This window comes from Humulus lupulus, chromosome 2 (assembly GCF_963169125.1).
Source record: "Humulus lupulus chromosome 2, drHumLupu1.1, whole genome shotgun sequence".
NCBI lineage: Eukaryota > Viridiplantae > Streptophyta > Magnoliopsida > Rosales > Cannabaceae > Humulus > Humulus lupulus.
Genome location: NC_084794.1, coordinates 24,309,989 through 24,328,698, shown reverse-complemented (window position 1 = coordinate 24,328,698; position 18,710 = coordinate 24,309,989). Strand labels below are relative to the sequence as shown.

General features: G+C 26.9%; 1 protein-coding gene across 1 annotated transcript; it reads left to right on the top strand.

Moving 5' to 3' along the window:
* The first annotated feature begins 11,997 nt into the window (after positions 1 to 11,997).
* On the top strand, positions 11,998 to 16,964 carry LOC133817510 (probable plastidic glucose transporter 1). The gene is made up of 12 exons (XM_062250052.1): positions 11,998 to 12,263; positions 12,356 to 12,482; positions 12,641 to 12,841; positions 13,596 to 13,695; positions 14,190 to 14,302; positions 15,024 to 15,117; positions 15,206 to 15,356; positions 15,559 to 15,705; positions 15,794 to 15,867; positions 15,967 to 16,055; positions 16,194 to 16,308; positions 16,548 to 16,964. Exons 1-12 carry the CDS (start codon positions 12,056 to 12,058, stop codon positions 16,743 to 16,745), a joined length of 1,617 nt encoding a protein of 538 aa, XP_062106036.1. The 5' UTR covers positions 11,998 to 12,055; the 3' UTR covers positions 16,746 to 16,964.
* Positions 16,965 to 18,710: the final 1,746 nt, after the last annotated feature.

Genomic DNA, 18,710 nt, shown 5'->3' with positions numbered 1-18,710 from the left:
ATTTATAGAGTTTGAGATACCCTTTGAATTTCAAATTCCACCAACCCCTATGGCTGTTACCAATGTTTAATTGGATATTTATGGAATTAAAATGAAGATTTTGGAGTTACTTAGGATGTTAGAATCGTTCAAATTGGAAAAAAACTGAAAAGTGGTATTGACTATCAGCCTCACTGGCCGCGACCAGAAGTATCAGTGGCCGCCGCCAAGGATAAACAGTGGCCGCGGCCACAAGCAATTTTCAGCATCCAAATTTTTAGTTTTTCCGAAACGTCCCAAACTCTTTCTCACATGATTTTGCAACATCTATACACCTCATGAGAGTTAAAAACATGTCTCCAACCGCCATATTGTTGGGGTTTTATGCCCTAATTAAAACTCAAATTCTTTGTAATCTCATTTTATTATCAATAAAAGAATAGAAATCATTTTTTGACTTGGTCAATCACTTTGCTCACATGTTTTATTTTCATGATTATTTGTTTGATATAAACTTCTATTAAATCCCGAGCATATAGCTAATCTTATTTATAGTGACGTAATCACAGTGGAATATAAATATGATTATATGTTCAAAATAAGTTAGTCCTAAGATTAGTCAGTGCACCGGATTTACACTGACTTGCCAATCTACGATATGATCTACTTACACATTAAAGTGTTATGTTCTTTCCAGAACATTAGCAAAGTAGATAAGATCGGATGTATTTGTTACATCGAACAGGACCGATATTGACAATTGATAAGATAAGTAAACATACCGTTATTATCTATTCTAGTCATATCATATAGTTGACCATAGGTCAATTCAATCTCAATTCTGAGTGGTTAGTATTCTAACTGATTGTATTATTTGAGTTCTTTGACTTGTTCGTGACCAGCTTACCCTACGGACTAGCCCATACTTACATCTTGGGAACTCGGTAGTATAATTGAGTGGGAGTGTTAATCATAGATATGAACATCTATAGCTTCTAATGAAGGAGTGAAACGATGGTTTCCTTTTAGTTTGGTTCAAGGTGTTAAATGATAGAGATCTCATTTCAGTAATTAAATTAGTTTACTGAAATATCATTTACAAGGAACTAAGTGTTTTAAGGATAAAATACAATGAGGGGTAAAACGATATTTTAGTCCTATCTCATTGTAGACCGTCTATAGAGGATTGCGTGACAATTATGGTTGTAACAATGGATAATTAATAGCGTATCTATATTTGTTATAGAGCGTTCTATGAATTCAAGAGTGCAATTCCAAGTCTATAGTGGAGTCAAGAGGAATTAATAAGTTAGTAAATTTATTTGTTAGATTTATGATAACTTATTGGAGCTTGATTTCATAGGCCCATGGTCCCCATTGTACCTTGGATAAAATCATCTAGATAATCTCAATTAATTGATTTAATTATCAATTAGAATTATCAAAGTTGACCAGGTCAATTTTGGATAGTTTCACAGAGTTGTGTAATTTTGAGAAGAAAAGAGAAATTATGGCAGATTTATTAATTAAGATAAATTGGTATCTAAATTAATAAATAAGTTTAAATCAAGGTTCAAATTATAAATAATTAATTTGATAAAGGATTTAAATAATTATTTAATTAATTAAATCAATAGAAAATAATACATGCCTTAATTTTAAGTCCAATGGGCTTATAATCAAATGGGAAATTTCACGGGCCTATAGCCCATGATAATTTCGACCTAGGGCTTCAAAATGGCTGTTATTTTATTGATTTTTTAATTAAATTAAATGGCCTAATTGAGTCTATAAAAGGAGTGCTTAGAGAGAAGATTTTAGAGACGCAGATAAGTCACAAGTCAGATTTTCTGATAGTTTTATATTCTCTCTAAACACAAGTCATTTTCTAAGCCACTTTGTTATTTTCTCTTCTTCTCTCTATATCTATCTCATGTGTTGAGAATTGTCCACACTAGTCTAGGTGGTTCTAAGGATACATTGGAAGATCGTGAAGAAAATAGAAGATCGGTTCAGTTTCTTGATAATACTCTGCGACAGAAAGGATACAAGAGTTAGAGAAACTGAAGGAAGGACTCTTAATTCCGCTGCGTATACTGTAAGTATTATATTATTATTTTTCTCTTTGAATTCAATTTTAGAAACATGTTTTAGGCTATCTTGTATTAATTTGTTTAATATTAGATATACATGAAAATAAATAAAGATCCTGTATAAGCTTTTTCTAACACATATTTCATAATAACTTTGTGAAATTCAATCTCAAATGTGTAATATACAATCTACACATTATTGGGTAATATTTGGGAGTTACAAATTTGTAACTGATTTTGTAACTCCAAAATATGTCATATTTGGGCACACACATGTGTCCAATTTTGTAACTCTCAATAATATGTTACAAGGTGTGACAAATCACATTTTGTCACATTATTTAATCTAACATTATATTATTTAAAATAATATAAAATAGATATGAGAGAAAAGACCTCGTATTTTAAGGAAGTGGAACCCATCACCAAGCCGACAATATGGCATGTGTGTCCACCTACTTCTGAAGCGATGGTCCAATGGTTATTCTAATTATCAGACTAGATCATGCTTGGGAAGTATTGGAAAGATCACCACTACCCTTTTGATCATCCTTAGGCAGTGTAGGACCACTTGATACCTTGAAAGGATGACATTTAGCAGTGAATTATCCTTGTGCAATTTCATTACTTAATTAAGGGTTTTTACATGTAAAGTTCATGTAACCTATATTGTAACAAGGTCTAACCGCACCTAATTGGTAGTTAGAACCTAATCTTGTAATTTATCATTCATCCTCACCCACTGCCGCTTATAAATAGGGTAGTCATTTGTAAGCAAGAGAACATTTGGAACATAAGTCGAAGTTCTGCCCATTTGTAAACCTTAAAAGAACTTGAGTTTTTGCAAGTTTTTCCTCAATATAATTGACTCATAAAGAATAAATAACATTGTTGACCCCCGAACAATGACCACTATATGATTATTCTCCCTGAATGATTCACGATATTAAAAATTCCCCCCGAACTATACACGTTACTGAAATATAAGACTTCTGTTAAAATTCATCATAGGTGGCTAACTTATTGATGATGTGATATTTTATCTGTTGATGTGATTGTGTCATGCGTAGAATAATTATCAATTTTGTCCCCCAAACTTTGACTACTACCAAATTGTGCGCTTTTTATTAAAATTAAATTAATTTTTTTAAGAAAATCTAAAAAAAAATTCTTAAAAATAATAATTACATCCTTAAAAATTAAGAAAAGTCATTTTAAAAGATTAAGAAAATAAACAATACTAAAAGTTTCAAGTTAATTAAATATATTTTAAAATATTCAAAAATTAAAAATCTAATTAATAACAAATATTTTTTTTACTTTTTCTTTTCATTTACATTATAAAATAAATATATCTTAAAATAAAAATTAAAAATAAATTCTAAAGCAAAGTTTTTTCCCTTTGTCCTCCTCCTTTTAAATTAAATGTTTTTTTATTTGTATAAAAGTCATTCATTCTTCTCTTTAATTAAAAGTTTTTTTATTTGTTTTAGTATTTATTTTGAATTTTCATTCTAAAATAGGATTTATTTTATATTGTAAAAGTAAAGAAAGGGAAAAAATTTTAAATAATTATTTGTTATCAATTAGATTTTTATTTTTTTACGGATTAAATCAATATTTTTAAGAAAAAAATTAAATTTTTTTAAAATTTAAAGGGCATAATTTGGTAGTGTTCAAAATTCGGGTGGTAAAATTGTTAATTATTCTACACATGATATTGTCACATCAATAGACAAAATGTTACATCATCAGACAAAATGCCACATCATCAATTTGTTAGCCAACTATGACGAAATATAACATAAGTCTCATATTTCAGTAACGTGTATAATTTGGGGGGAATTTTTAACATCGCGAATCATTCGGGAGACACGATCATATAGTGGTCATAATTTGATGACGAAATGCTACTTATTCACTCATAAACTAAGCTTCATTAATAGCTAAACCACGTAAAAAATCTTACTATGTCGTTTCCTTCTCATTATTCTTTAACTATTGTTATTGGTGAAATATCACGTCAACAAATACCATCTAAAAAGTATGAAAAATTACATCTAGTACTGTAAATTTCTAAAAAATTTGAAAAAAAATGAAATAATACAAAAATTGCAAAATTACATATAACAATTTGTAAAACCTATTATAATTTTCTATTTAGTCTAAAAATGTTGTTTACAAAATTATTTCTTCAGTGGTAGAATTATTTTCACTTAAGAAGGGACCATGCCCCCTAAGATTTTGATAAAAAAAAATTCATCTCATATAAAATAAAAGTTGTATCAATATTAAGTGTTGATGCAACAATAATACATATTATATATAAATATATAGATTGGATAGTAGTTAATAATTATGATGCAACTATAGTAACAACATATATAGTTTATATTATACATAGAGTTTTTTTCTTCTTTGACCAGTGGCCACTGGGCACCCCTAGAGCTAGTAGTTTCATCACTATTTATATGGTTACAAATTTAATTACAAATATAAGTAATATATAGTTATAAATTTGTAAATTTTAATTATAAATATGAGTGTTATGAGCCCTCCCAATGGAGGAGGTAAAATGTCTTATTCTTTATAATATAGAGAAAAAATGGTTAAATAGTTTCCAATAAGTGATGTAAACTTATATTTTTTTTACCTAAATGGATAATATTTCTCTATATATAGTAAAATACTATTCATCAATGTATAAATATTTTATTATTTTTTTATAAACTTTTGTATATATATATATATATATGAGTGTAATACTATTATATTTAATTATTTTATTTCTTAAAATGAATAAAATGTTTTTTTAAATATAATATTTAAATGATATAGAGAAAAAATATAGAAGTTGATGTATAGTATAATGTAAAAATTTGAGGTAAATTATAAAAATATATGTTTTGGTGATGTATTTTGTAATACACTTTCGCTATAATATTTAGCTAAAAACTCACAAAAACATCTTCCATCAGCTCCTTTATACATATATTTATAATAACTATGCACAAACTTCAATTAATCTATATCTAAATTTACATAACATTTACATATCATTTATATAATATTTTAATATTATTATTTTTCCAAGTTTTCTCTCTCCCAATTAGTATATATTTATTATTTCTTTTTTCTTTTTCAATTATTTTATTTTACTTTAATAAATAAAATATGTTTAAAGATATAATATTTAAATGATGTAGAGAAATATATAGAAAAGTTGATGTATGGTATAATGTAAAACTTAGAGGTAAAATAGAAAAATATGTGTTTTGGAGATGTATTTTAAATGATGGAGTAGAGTATTCATGGGAAGTGCTCGAGACTCTATAACACACTCTCTTTTATAGGCTCCTTTTTTTTTTTTTTTTTTTTGAAATCAATTATAGGCTCCTTTCTAATTGAATTAAATGACACGTATAATCTATCAAATAATATCTACTTTTAAAAATAAATATTTATGATTTTTATCTTTATTACAATCTATATATATATAAATGAGAGCTTCAAGGAGATTATGTGTCACTCTAAAATCTCTTCAAATCACTCTTTCTATTTTCTTATTTAATCTAATTTATTTATTCATTTTCTATTTTTTAAAATAACTTAACAATTAAAAATATCAATATATATACATATTAATTTGATTAAAAAATTTATTTAGTTTAAATATCTTAACTACTTATCTTCAAATCACTCTTTCTATTTTCTCATTTAATCTAATTTTTTTATTCATTTTCTATTTTCTAAAATATCTTAACAATTGAAAATATCAATATATATACATATTAATTTGATTAAAAATTTATTTAGTCTAAATATCTTAACTACTTATTTATTGAAAAATACTACATTATGTTTTTTTATTCCAAAGTGAATAGTTTTACAAAATATTTATATTTATATCTATATATATATATATATAAAGGAGAGCTTCAAGGAGATGATGTGGCACTCTAAAATTACTCCAAACTATTTTTTCTATTTTCTCCTTAAATCTAATTTTTTTATTCATTTTTATTAATAAGGAGATGATGTGTCATTCTAAAATTGTTCCAAACTACTTTTTCTATTTTCTCCTTTAATCTAATTTTTTATTTATTTTTATTAATAATTATTTAAACTTTATTTTTTAGATATTTAAATAAGATATTTTTTTAATTAAATACCTAATAAACTAACAAAAAATAAAATAAAACAAAAACTACATTAAACGTTATTTTTTTAGATATTTAAATAAGATATTTTTTGAATTAAATACCTAATGAACTAACAAAAAATAAAATAATAAAAAAAACTACAAATATATACTACATAATATACTAATAAAATAACATCTTTGAAGCGGTATATAAAAAATTATCCAAACGAGTAATCAACATTTTGATAAAACACAAGGTCCACGAGTTAATTTTAAAAAATAAATGGTTCAAACCGGTAATCGACTAGAATACAAAGTACAAAATGGTGGGTATATATAGTTTATGTTCAATAAAGAGTTTTTAACACTTTAAATAAATACATAGTCCAAAGGTTAATTTTTAAAAATAAAGAGTCAAAACAAGTAATCGGCCAAAGTATAGTGTTCAGATAACCAATCTATCTATTCCTATTTTTAACATCTTGACAAAACTTGAGGTCCACAAGTTAATTTTTAAAAATAAAGACCCCAACGAGTAATCGGCTAAAATACAATGTTCAAAATGATGTGAACCCTTACAAAAAATCATAAATTATATATAATTTAATTTTTATAAAGAATTTTTAACCTTTTGAATAAATATATGGTCCAAATGTTAATTTATAAAAATAAAGGGTCAAAACGGGTAATCGGTCAAAATACAATGTTCAAATAATCAATCTATCCAATCCTATATTTAACCTTTTGACAAAACACAAGTTCTAAAACTTAATTTTTAGAAATAAAAGGTTCAAACGGGTAATCGCTCAAAATAAGTCTTACATAAAACATAAATTTTCATATACATAATTTAGACTTTTTATAAAAAAAATCACGCAAAGCGTATAATAATGATAATAATAATAAAAAATAAATGCACACGTACAACAAATTTTTTGAACTTTGTTTTCGGTACTTTAATTATTCAGAATTTTACAAAAACTTGCAAGAGATTTTATATACAATGGACACCATTATGAAGAAAAAAAAAGTGTATTCAATACGCCCTCACGTGTCCATATAAGGAACATGTTGTACGAGTAGGGTGAAAAAAAATTCATGCCGTACCATTCTCCTAAAAGTATTTTAAAATATGTATATTTTTTAATAATTACAAAAGACTGCGCGAAGCGCGGTTATGTTTTCTAGTCTATATATAAATGAGAGTTTAAGAGTGATGAGGTGGCATCCTATATTTTTTACAATCTATTTTTACTATTTTGTGAGAATTTTATATTGTTTCAAAAAAAAAATATACATACATATATACGTACATCAACCCTTCAACAAATATAACAGAAATAACCAAATTTATACACATACATATAAATACATTGACTCTAATATAGTCATACGTAACAGTAATTATCCAATAATAATAGCATGAAAGAGATATCAATGAGAATGGTCATATATGGTTTAACTAAACAGTAATCATAATTAGATTTTATTATATTATTATATCATTTTATAATCTAAAATGTTTTCGGTTTTCTATATATCTATTTTTCTGATTATATTATAATTATGTTTTTTATTCAAAAGTGAATAGTTTTACAAAATATTATAATTATTATCATCAATTATCAATATTTATAATTGTATTTTTATCTTATTTTATATTTTACTAAGCTTGTGAAAATAAGATATTACTAATGGTATTCTTTGGATTTGTGATTTGTTTTCACTATAATAAATAAATATTTTATAGATTGTAATTTTAGTGGACATTCCCGCAGCAACAAAAGATGCGGAGGTTGATGTGAAACACGAAAAATTCTTTTTATAAATAAGGAACACATTATGAATTAAAAATAATATTACTAAAAATAAAATAATGCACAACAACAAAAATAATAAATGTTTATTTAAATTATTTATGTTTTTTTAATTTAAATGTAATAGTTTTACAAATATATATTAACAACATGTATAATTTAGTTTGAATTTGATTGATTTCAACTATGTATATTTTGAATTTAAATTTGATTAGATATTTCATTACAACAACCATTTAATTAAATTATAAATATAAGTAAACAATATTTTTTTTCTCATTTTTTATATTACTTTTTTAATTTATGGCTATTAATTTATTAAGGAATTTTTTTATCTATTTTGTCTGTTCTCTTTTTTCTCATTTTTATTTTAATAAAAATTATAATAGATAAAAATATCTACATATAATAATAATAATAATAATAATAATAAAATCTATCTATTTATATTTTAACTTTTTGACAAAATACGGGATCCAAATGTTAACTTTTAACAATAAAATATTCAAACGGGTAATCAACTAAATTATACGTGGTTGCATTCCTACTTTTGAATTTTTGACAAAACACAAGGTCCACAAGTTAATTTAAAAAAAAATTAATGGTCAAAATGGGTAAACAACTAAAATACAAGGTTCAAAATGGTGTGAACCCTTATAGAAAACATAAATTATATATATTTATATAATTTACTTTTTATAAATAATTTTTAACCTTTTGAATAAATATATAATCCACATGTTAATTTTTAAAAATAAACAAAAATGAGTAATCGACCAAAATATAGTATTCAAATAATCGATTTATCTATTTCTATTTTAATATTTTGACAAAACTTGAGGTCTACAAGTTAATTTGCAAAAATAAAAGTTCTAATGGGTGATAGACTAAAATACAAGGTTCAAAATAGTGTGAACCCTTACAGAAAACAAAAATTATATAAATATATAATTTAATTTTCATAAGAAGTTTGAACATTTTATATAAGTACATGGTCCAAAAGTTCATTTTAAAAAATATAAGGTCAAAACGGGTAATGAGCAAAAATACAGTGTTCAAATAAGCCATCTATCAATTCAAATTTTTATTCTTTTGACAAAACACGAGATCTACAAGTTAATTTTAAAAAATAAAGACTTTAAACAGGTAATTGGCTAAAATAAATCTTACACAAAATATAAATTTTCTTATATATAATTTAGACTTTTTATAAAAAGAACTACGCAAAGTATATGATAATAAATAAAAGTAAATGTACAACAAGCTTTTTGAACTTTGTTTTCAGTACTTTAATTTGCCAGAATTTTTTAAAATCCTACAGGAGGTTTGCTATACAATAACAGTGAACACCATCATGAAATAAAAAATTATAGTCAAGATGACTTCACGTGTCCATATAAAGAACATGTGTGTACGAGTATGGTGAAAATGAATCACCATCCCACAATCTCTCAAAAAATATTTTAAAATATATATGTTTTAATAATTACAAAAACTGCGCGGAGCGCAGTTATATTTTATAGTTATACTATAATCATCACACTACTCATTTTACTTTTTTATTTGAGAAAATTTTAAGATCTTTATAAATATTTTTTCTCTCTTGCTTTATGTATTAAAATAATATTTAGATTGAATAAGATTATTTGAGCTGTATTTTCTATGTCACTAAAACTAAACTTATATCTTAAATCTTTTTTAAAAAAAAAGAATGTATCGGTAGTTAGAGTGAATCGATTTTAATGTTTTTTTTATTTGAGAATTAGATAGTAAATAAAATGAATGTATGAATTATATGTGATAAAAATCATTCTGAAAAAACTATTTTTTAACGAATTAGGATATCAAATTATTTAAAATTCAAAATTATGTTAGTTTGTCTTTTTTTTTCTTATGGTAAAATAATAAAAATAAAGAATACAAAACAACTATTAAATTCAAGATTGGCCAATAATTATTGCATAACAATGAACTTGATTTTTTTTATTTTTAAAAATAATGAAATTAATTAAATTGTTAGATATAGGTTATTAAATTTAATAAATTATTTGATGCATTATTTAAATTAAACTCAATTAATAGCATACAAAACAAATACTCAATTGAAATATTGTATTGATTTGTATAACAAGCAAATATGAACATATTTATATCTCTTCTATATAATAAGTGTATAAATAACAGAAATTCTTAGTTTTAATTTTTTTTTTAATATTAAGTTTAACGGAATATTCTTACATTTAACGGTAGTTTGTAAACTCTTAAACTTAAATAAAATAGAATAAATAATTAAGAAAATTAAAATAATATATTTTTGAGATATTTTACAATGATAATTATTTAAAAATAATAAATAATTAAACAAATTAAAATAGGATATTTTTGAGATATTTTACCATGATAATTATTTTTAAATAAATAATTAAACAAATTAAAATATGATATTTTTAAGATATTTTACAATGATAATTATTTAAAAATAATAAAATCATACGTTCTAGAACTTAAATAAAATTTAATTAAACTTAAAATCACTTATTAGAATAATATCATATTAAACATATAATATAATCTACTGTCAATTAGTAATAAGTTTTTTTTTAAAAAAAAAAACTAGCAAGAAACTTAAATTTAAAATTTACGTATAATGTTTAATATTACATTAAAAATATAATATATAATCTCTTGTTGTCACTCCCAAATTCAAAAATTAGAACAAACATAAACTTAAATAAAAATAAATAAATTATTTAATTAAAATATAATATTTATTTAAAATTTATATGACATTAATATAAATTTAATAAAAATAATTAATAATTCTATAAATAAAACTAAGCAAACGCGTATATTGCACGTTGCTTGTATCTAGTATTTTAAAATGCAACTTAAATTTTATTTTTTATTAAATTAGTAGTTTGATGATAGTGGCATAATTATAATAAATATAAATGATATGAATAATTATTTTTTAAAAGTAGACATTATTTATAAAATTAGGGTTTATACTTTTTTAGACCCTGTGTTTTTTTCCATTACCTGTTTGGACTCTATATTTTGACAAATTACTTTTTAGACCCTATATTTTGTAAAATTATTAAAATAAAATCCTAAACCCGATTTTGGTCAATGTTTTCTCAACTAAAATCACAAATAATTTACCAAACTAACAATTCAGAATAAAAATAAAATTATTTTGCTTAAAAACTGTGTTGTTATATTCAATTTTTTCTTCATCAAAATTAAGTTTATGGTTCTATTTTAACCATTTTACAAAACATAGGGTCCAAAAAGTAATTTGTCAAAACACAGAGTCTAAACAAATAATGGGAAAAAACACAGGGTCCAAAAAAGTATAAATCCATAAAATTATACATGTCATTCAATTAAAAAGGAGAGTGCAAAAAAGAGTGAGTTAGAGAGTTTCTTAGTACTTCTCTAATTACAAATTTGTAAACTTTAGTTATAAAAAAATTATATGGTTATAAATTAGTAAATTTTATTTTAAAAAAAACTTTGTATTTATGATTATCTCCCTCTTTATCTTTGTAATTTTTTTTTTCAAATTTTGTATTTTTAATATTTTCTTAAATCTTAGATATTTTTGTGAATTTTCCATAAAAACATTCTATCTCAATTATATTTTGAGTTGTGAAATAGATAAGAGATATATTATTTGGAAAAAAAATATTTATTTATTTTTAAAATTTTAAATGATAAACTTTTTCCTTATATTAATCCAAAAATCCCAAAAGAAAACAAAGGAAAGTTGAATGGAAAATTCTACATCAGCCTAATTCGCCATAAATGGGTTATCAATAACACACAGGTGGGACATACACTTATCTGTCCGAGACTATTACCGCACGTGTTATTTCATTTAGTTGTGGGTCCCATTTATGCCACGTGGCATAATATGCGGAATCCCCAGTCTAAGATGAAGAAACCCCCCTTACGTTAGTCGTTCGTTCCTGGTTGATGCCAAACTGTCACTCTCTCTATCACCGCCACCACCTCGCCCTATGCTAGTTGCTGCGGCTCTTAACAAACCGGTCGGTCCGGTTCGGACCCGAACCGGTCCATCATCTCAACCGGACCGGAATTTCTTCACTATTTCCCTTCGTAAAACAGTCGGGGTTCGTTTCGGCACCCGGTTTCCTTCCCGGTTCGGCAACCTTACAGTCTCCGCCGAGAAGAAGCAGCTGTCCGAGTTACGGACTCAGAAATCAGGTGAAGCTCTTTTATGTCAACGATAATGGTGATTTTTTTTTTATTTCTATGTATGCATGTGATGTTATGTTTAGGGTTTGCAAACGTTGCAGATAGCGAAATTTTTTCGGTCGGAAAACATGACGGTGAAGATTCAGAATCAGAGGTGGGATGGTTACCTTCTTTTCCTCACGTGTTGGTTGCTTCCATGTCTAATTTTCTCTTTGGTTATCACATTGGGTGAGTGATCAAGCTCTATCTCAAATCCTCAATGTTTATAGTTTCATATTGATGAACATTTCTGGTGTAAGAGAACTGGGTCCATAATGTTGTTTGTACTTTTTTGAAAGGGCATTTTTATGTCTCTGAACTAATTTTATTGTTTATTTTGATTTCAGAGTGATGAACGGCCCCATTGTTTCTGTTGCGAGAGAACTTGGTTTTGAAGGGAACTCAATTCTGGAAGGACTTGTTGTGAGTATATTCATAGCTGGTGCTTTTCTTGGAAGTGTATGCTCTGGCTCAATAGTTGATAAACTGGGGTGCCGCCGGACCTTTCAAATTGTTACTATTCCTTTGATTATTGGCGCGTTAATAAGGTAATTGAACAAATGTATATGTATCTATGTTTATATATACTAGTTGTGGTATTGGTTGTTTTGTAATTTTCTGAAGGAGCCAGTTGTTTTGATTTTTGGTTTTAGTGATAAAATGAAGCTCTTATAAAATATACAAATACATTTGTATACTAACCGGACTTGGTTTGCTCAAGAGATTGTAGAACCCTTGTAGCTGGAAAATATGGGAAGAGGGTGTGATTCTGAAACTCTTGGCTTCAACTTGTAACACTAAGGAAAATGAAAAATAAGGGACTGTTAAGTTGTCACAGAAAACTATAAACAAATTGCACTCAATTCAGTTAGACATTTATATAGCTCCCGTCTAATAATATTATGAAAGTTAAGTTTTACTTTATATAAGTTGTCTTTGAGTCAAATTTTACAGAAGACTAAATTAATTCGACTAAATTCAATCGGACCATATATAGCGCCCAGGTCTGATATTATTATGAATGTCAATTTTTTATTGTGTTTGCCAAATTAAGTTTTGAAAGTGGTGGTGCTTTAAAGAAAAATACATTTGTATTTTAAATATGTTGGCTAGCAATAATTTTGATAGATAATACTTGAATTACCATGGTATTTAGAAAGAGCCATAAGTGCATTATGATTCTCATTTTAAATAGTTTCATTTTTGTTGATGCACAGTATTAGTCTTGGGTCCTCTGATTGTTTCTTCTGTATTGGTTTCTTGAAGTAATTTTGGTTATTGATTTGTTTCATATGGTAATAGTGCACAAGCTCATTCCTTGGATGAAGTCCTCTGGGGAAGATTTCTTGTTGGCCTTGGGATAGGTGTAAACACAGTTCTCGTTCCTATATATATTTCAGAGGTACCAGTTGATATCATTTTTGCTGTATTTACTGTCAACTGCAAGTTTCCAATTTGCTTTTGTGTGTGTTATGTATATGGCTTAATATTCTAGGTAAATTTAAGTGGTCTTAGCACTTTTCTATGTTTATATATTCAAAATCATAAATTCAGCTCATTATGAAAAAGAAATGGGTATTCACAAGTATTGTGTAGAATTAGAGGGGGTGATGAAAAGTAAGCAATATTCTGGAAAATTGATCACCATGGATTTTTATGCCATGCTAATTAATTATTGTTGGCAAAACATCCTGACTGAGAGATTTGCTTAATTGAATGACACATGTTACCCAAAATGGTTAAATTGTTTTAAATGTAGTTCACTTATTACCAAAGTGTGATATTGGTCTGTTGCAGTTTTCCCCTTTGTTTTGGTCGTATTGATGCTTGTTATTGCGTCAACTTTCCAACTAAATGAGTTGATCATTCATCTGATTTGAGTGGTACATGTTGCAGGTAGCTCCAACGAAATATCGGGGGTCGCTTGGCAGTGTATGTCAAGTTGGAACGTGCCTTGGTATTATTTCTTCACTATTTCTGGGCCTTCCCTCTGAACATGATCCACATTGGTGAGGTTCTTTCCTTTGTTTTTGTGGTAATCTGGACTGGACGACTAATGATGAGTTGCCATTAAGAATTCCTTTATTTTTTATCCATTTATGTTTTAGCTGCATGTTTAGTTATTTTGTGTGCTACCGTGTCTAAGAAAATTTGATAAATAATTTTGGAAGCCTCTCAAAGGAGGTATGAGGAAATCAGTTTTTGAATTTTGTTGGTTTTGTGAAGTCATATGTTATGATGTGCATTTATTTGAGTGTTATATCATAGTCTGTAAAGACTTTGCTTCTTAAGGCTTTGTCTGAATTTTGGATTTTACCAAGAGAAATTTTTTTGTCAGAAAAATATTGCCCTAATATTTTATTAGTCTTTTTTTATATATAAATATTTTCTCTTTTGTAATGTATTTATAATTGTTCTAAATATTATAAAATTATACTACATTTACCCTTTTTATTTATTTAAAAAGAAAAGTAATTTTTTTGTTTGAATCCAAACAAGAGAAATTAAATTCCTTTGGAATTTTTTTTTTCCTCCCCTAAAATCCAAGATCCAAATAGAGGGTAAATGTACAGCTGTTTCAAGTGTAATATTGTGTTCCTATTGCATTATAGGAATAATTTTTGTGTTCCTCTATCAATTGTTTGGAATATAATTTTATTTTATTTTTAAAGTTTTCAAGATGCATTTATTTCTTAAGATGGTTTAGTAGATGATTCATCTATTTCTTAGGTGGAGGACACTGCTTTACTTTGCAAGTATCCCTGGATTTGTTCTTGTACTTGGTATGCAGTTTGCTGTTGATAGCCCCCGCTGGCTATGTAAAGTAGGTTTCTTCTTTATGCTCTAGTACTGTGATAACATTTTTTTTGGTTTCTAATTCATGGAGATGTGATATCCATTTGTCTGTACAGGTTGGGAGAAAGGACGATGCTAAAACCGTTATCCGGAACCTTTGGGGAGAATCTGAAGTGGAAAGAGCAATTAATGATTTTGAAGCAGTTATTAAAGATGATGATTTGAACAGCAATTGGTTGGAACTCTTAGAAGAGCCACATTCTAGAGGTTGTGTAAAGGTGGTTTTCAGATTTCAAGTTTTAAAGGCAGCTTTACATTTGTTAGAAGTCTGGCTATCTTCTGTCCAATAGAATCTCTCATAGCAGTGAAAATTGAATCATCCATCTCTCTAAATTTATATCAACTTCATGATTACTTGATGTAACATTCATACTCACTTTTGGCCCTGAATATTCACGTGCTCTTGCAGTTGCGGTTATTGGAGCTTCCCTTTTTGTACTTCAACAGTTTGCTGGCATAAATGGAGTTCTTTACTTTTCATCATTAACCTTTCAAGATGTTGGAATTTCAAGTAGCGCTATAGCAAGCTTACTGGTTGGAATTACCAATTTTACAGGTTTGAGATTTGAAGTCTATGTGTGGTGCAGATATATCACAATTCTTGAAAAAACCTCTTACCTTTGTTAACTTGTGTTTATCCTCAGGATCCATTCTTGTTTCTTACTTAGTTGATAAGCAAGGGAGACAGAAGCTCTTGATTGGAAGCTATGGAGGAATGGTGAGTCCATTAGTCAGAGAGAGCAAGAGAGAGAATTTATAGTTCGCATTTTCCTTTTTGCAAATGATTTAGTTGTGACTCTCTTTTGCTTATTGGCAGGCTGTTTCTATGTTCCTAGTGGCTGCTGCAATCACTCTTCCAGTTGAAGAACAACTCGGCCACAATTTATCGATACTGGGAACTCTGTTGTAAGTTGTAAACATTAATTTATATGAAGTCTTTGTTGTGACATTGGCCAAATAGCCAATACTCTAATTTTCTGGTGGAAACATATTCTGCGTGGGAAGAAGAACGAGTGATGTTTTTGTCTTCACACGTTTTTGTAGGTATATATTCTCCTTTGCATTAGGAGCAGGCCCAGTTACTGGTCTGATCATACCAGAGCTTAGCAGCAACAGAACACGTGGGAAGGTTATGGGATTCAGTTTTTCTGTTCATTGGGTAAGCCGAAAACAATTGTTAATTATTTTTCCCTATTCCACCTTAAATTTGCTAATTTGAACTTTTCTTCAAGTACCAACTAGCTACCAAGAAATTGATCTCTACTTTGCCCCGAAATAATGGCTCTGATTTTATTAGGAAATATCGCAAAATGCAATTGTCGTTTTTCTTAGTTTTGACTGCTTCTACTGATCCAAGTTTGAATTCAAATCCAACTTATACATATTCATTTGATTCAGGTTTGTAATTTTTTGGTGGGTCTATTTTTTCTGGACCTGGTGGAGAAATTTGGTGTTGCTCCTGTGTATGCTACTTTTGGTGGAGTGTCGTTGTTAGCAGCAATATTTGCAAGTTATTTCATAGTGGAAACTAAAGGCCGCTCCCTTGAGGAAATTGAAATGTCCTTGAACCCCAACTTTGTTGCTAGAGATAAGTAAAGCCATTCTATGTTTTCCTTTTCCAAATTTAAATGGATAGCCATTCAAAAAAAAAAGGAAAGATACGAAATGATTCTATGGTCATGATCGACCAAGTTAAGGCGAGATGGACTGTAAAGGTTTGAAATTACCTTTTCTGTCTTACTAGGTGAACAAATAAAAATGTAATTTACAACGATTATGGGACCATATCATATTGAATGTTCATTTTTTCTAATATTGCATAGCTCTATTTTCTTATAAGGCGTTAGCCTGGGAATTGCATCGAGTGAGGTATATATGCCAAGGGCAAGCTCTTTGGTTCAGCTCAGTATCAGTTCAGGCTTGTCAAGCGTTATAAAATTATTTCATCATTATGAGCTTGTTTTTGGGCAACAATTCAATCTTTTTTAATTTAATTTCTCCAAATTGATCTTTGCATTCACAGAAAATTCCCCAATTGAGGTGAATTTTTTTTTTCATCAACTTGGTATGTCGATTTGTTCTTGCTACAAAAGTTTTCTTGGCTTGGTTTACCAAGCTTCACTATCAGTACCAGTGCATCACTAATCGCTAAGAAGTAACCTTATTTCATATCAAACTTAAATAAATTCAACTCAAACCTTATAGTCTAATCCATTTACATTTACTAATGCATCCCACGAGTTGATGGCTAAATTTGGGGGAAATTAATCTGAAAATATTTGTGTTTTGGATAACAATTTTTTTTTTTAAATCTTCTTAGAGGAAATTACATTTTATATGAGAATTTTAATAGAGTGTGAAAAAATATGGCTTTTTTTAAAAAAAAGTTAATCTATGGCTTTTTTTAAGAATTTTCACTTTTATGGGTTTATTTTCCCATATTTTTGTATAAAAGTTGGTTTATTCCATAGTTTTACTCTTAATCAAATTTGGAAGGGTGTGTTTATAATTTGATTATTATTTTTTTAGGTTATTTGTTTTTTTTATATTGTTTTTATATTACTAATTTTATATTAAATTTTTCTTTGGTTGTTTTGCAAATTTTTTTTAATATGAATTGTTTTTAAAATTATTATTTATTTATTATAAATATGTTTTTTTTAAGATTGTACGTTTTGTTTTTCAAATCCTGGGCAGGGTAACCAGTTACTTGATTGATCTTAAAAAAAAATTCTAGAGCTAGGTTAAATAACATGCACCAGGAGGGGTAACCAGTTATCCTGAGATGAGTAACTTTCTGCCATAAGAGGGGTAACCAGTTACCTAAGAGGGGTGACGAGTTAGTCATATTAAATATGAAAAGAAACATCAAATTTGAAGGAAAAAATGAAAGAAAACTTCATTAAAAAAGGAAGAAGAAGTAACTATGATTTTAGTAACATAAGTAAATAGTTACCATAAATAAACCACAAATATACACACACCAGAACGTGAAAGTAACCAGTTACTCTCAGAAATATACACACAAAGAATGTGAAGGTAACCAGTTACCCATTCACGTTTTCATATTTTTATTAGTTTTCTTTCCAAATTTTGGTATTCCTATAAGTGTTACAGTAAAAAGAAAATGCTAAAAAAATTGATTTGAATTTTTTTTACATATACTGGAAAAAACTATAAAAAAAATTACAATAATAAAAGATAATAAATAAAAAAAATAGTAGAATAATTATGTAATGTTAAAATATATGTGTGAAAAAAAAAGAAAAAAAAAGAAATAGAATGAGAATGAGAAAAGAATAAGTACAAAAATGAAAAAAAAGAAAAAGAAATGATGAATGAAAAAAAATAGATGAATAAATAAGAATGAAAAGAAGAAGAAGAAAAATAATGGAAAAATAAAAAGGAAAAAAATATGAATAAAAAAATTGGTAGAAAAAAAAAAGAAAAAAATGGAGGAAGAAAAAAAAGCTCATATGTGTGAAAAAAGAAAAAAAATGGAAGGAGAAAATAATAAATACAAAAAAGAAGAAAAAATTGAATGAAAAAAAATTGAAAAAA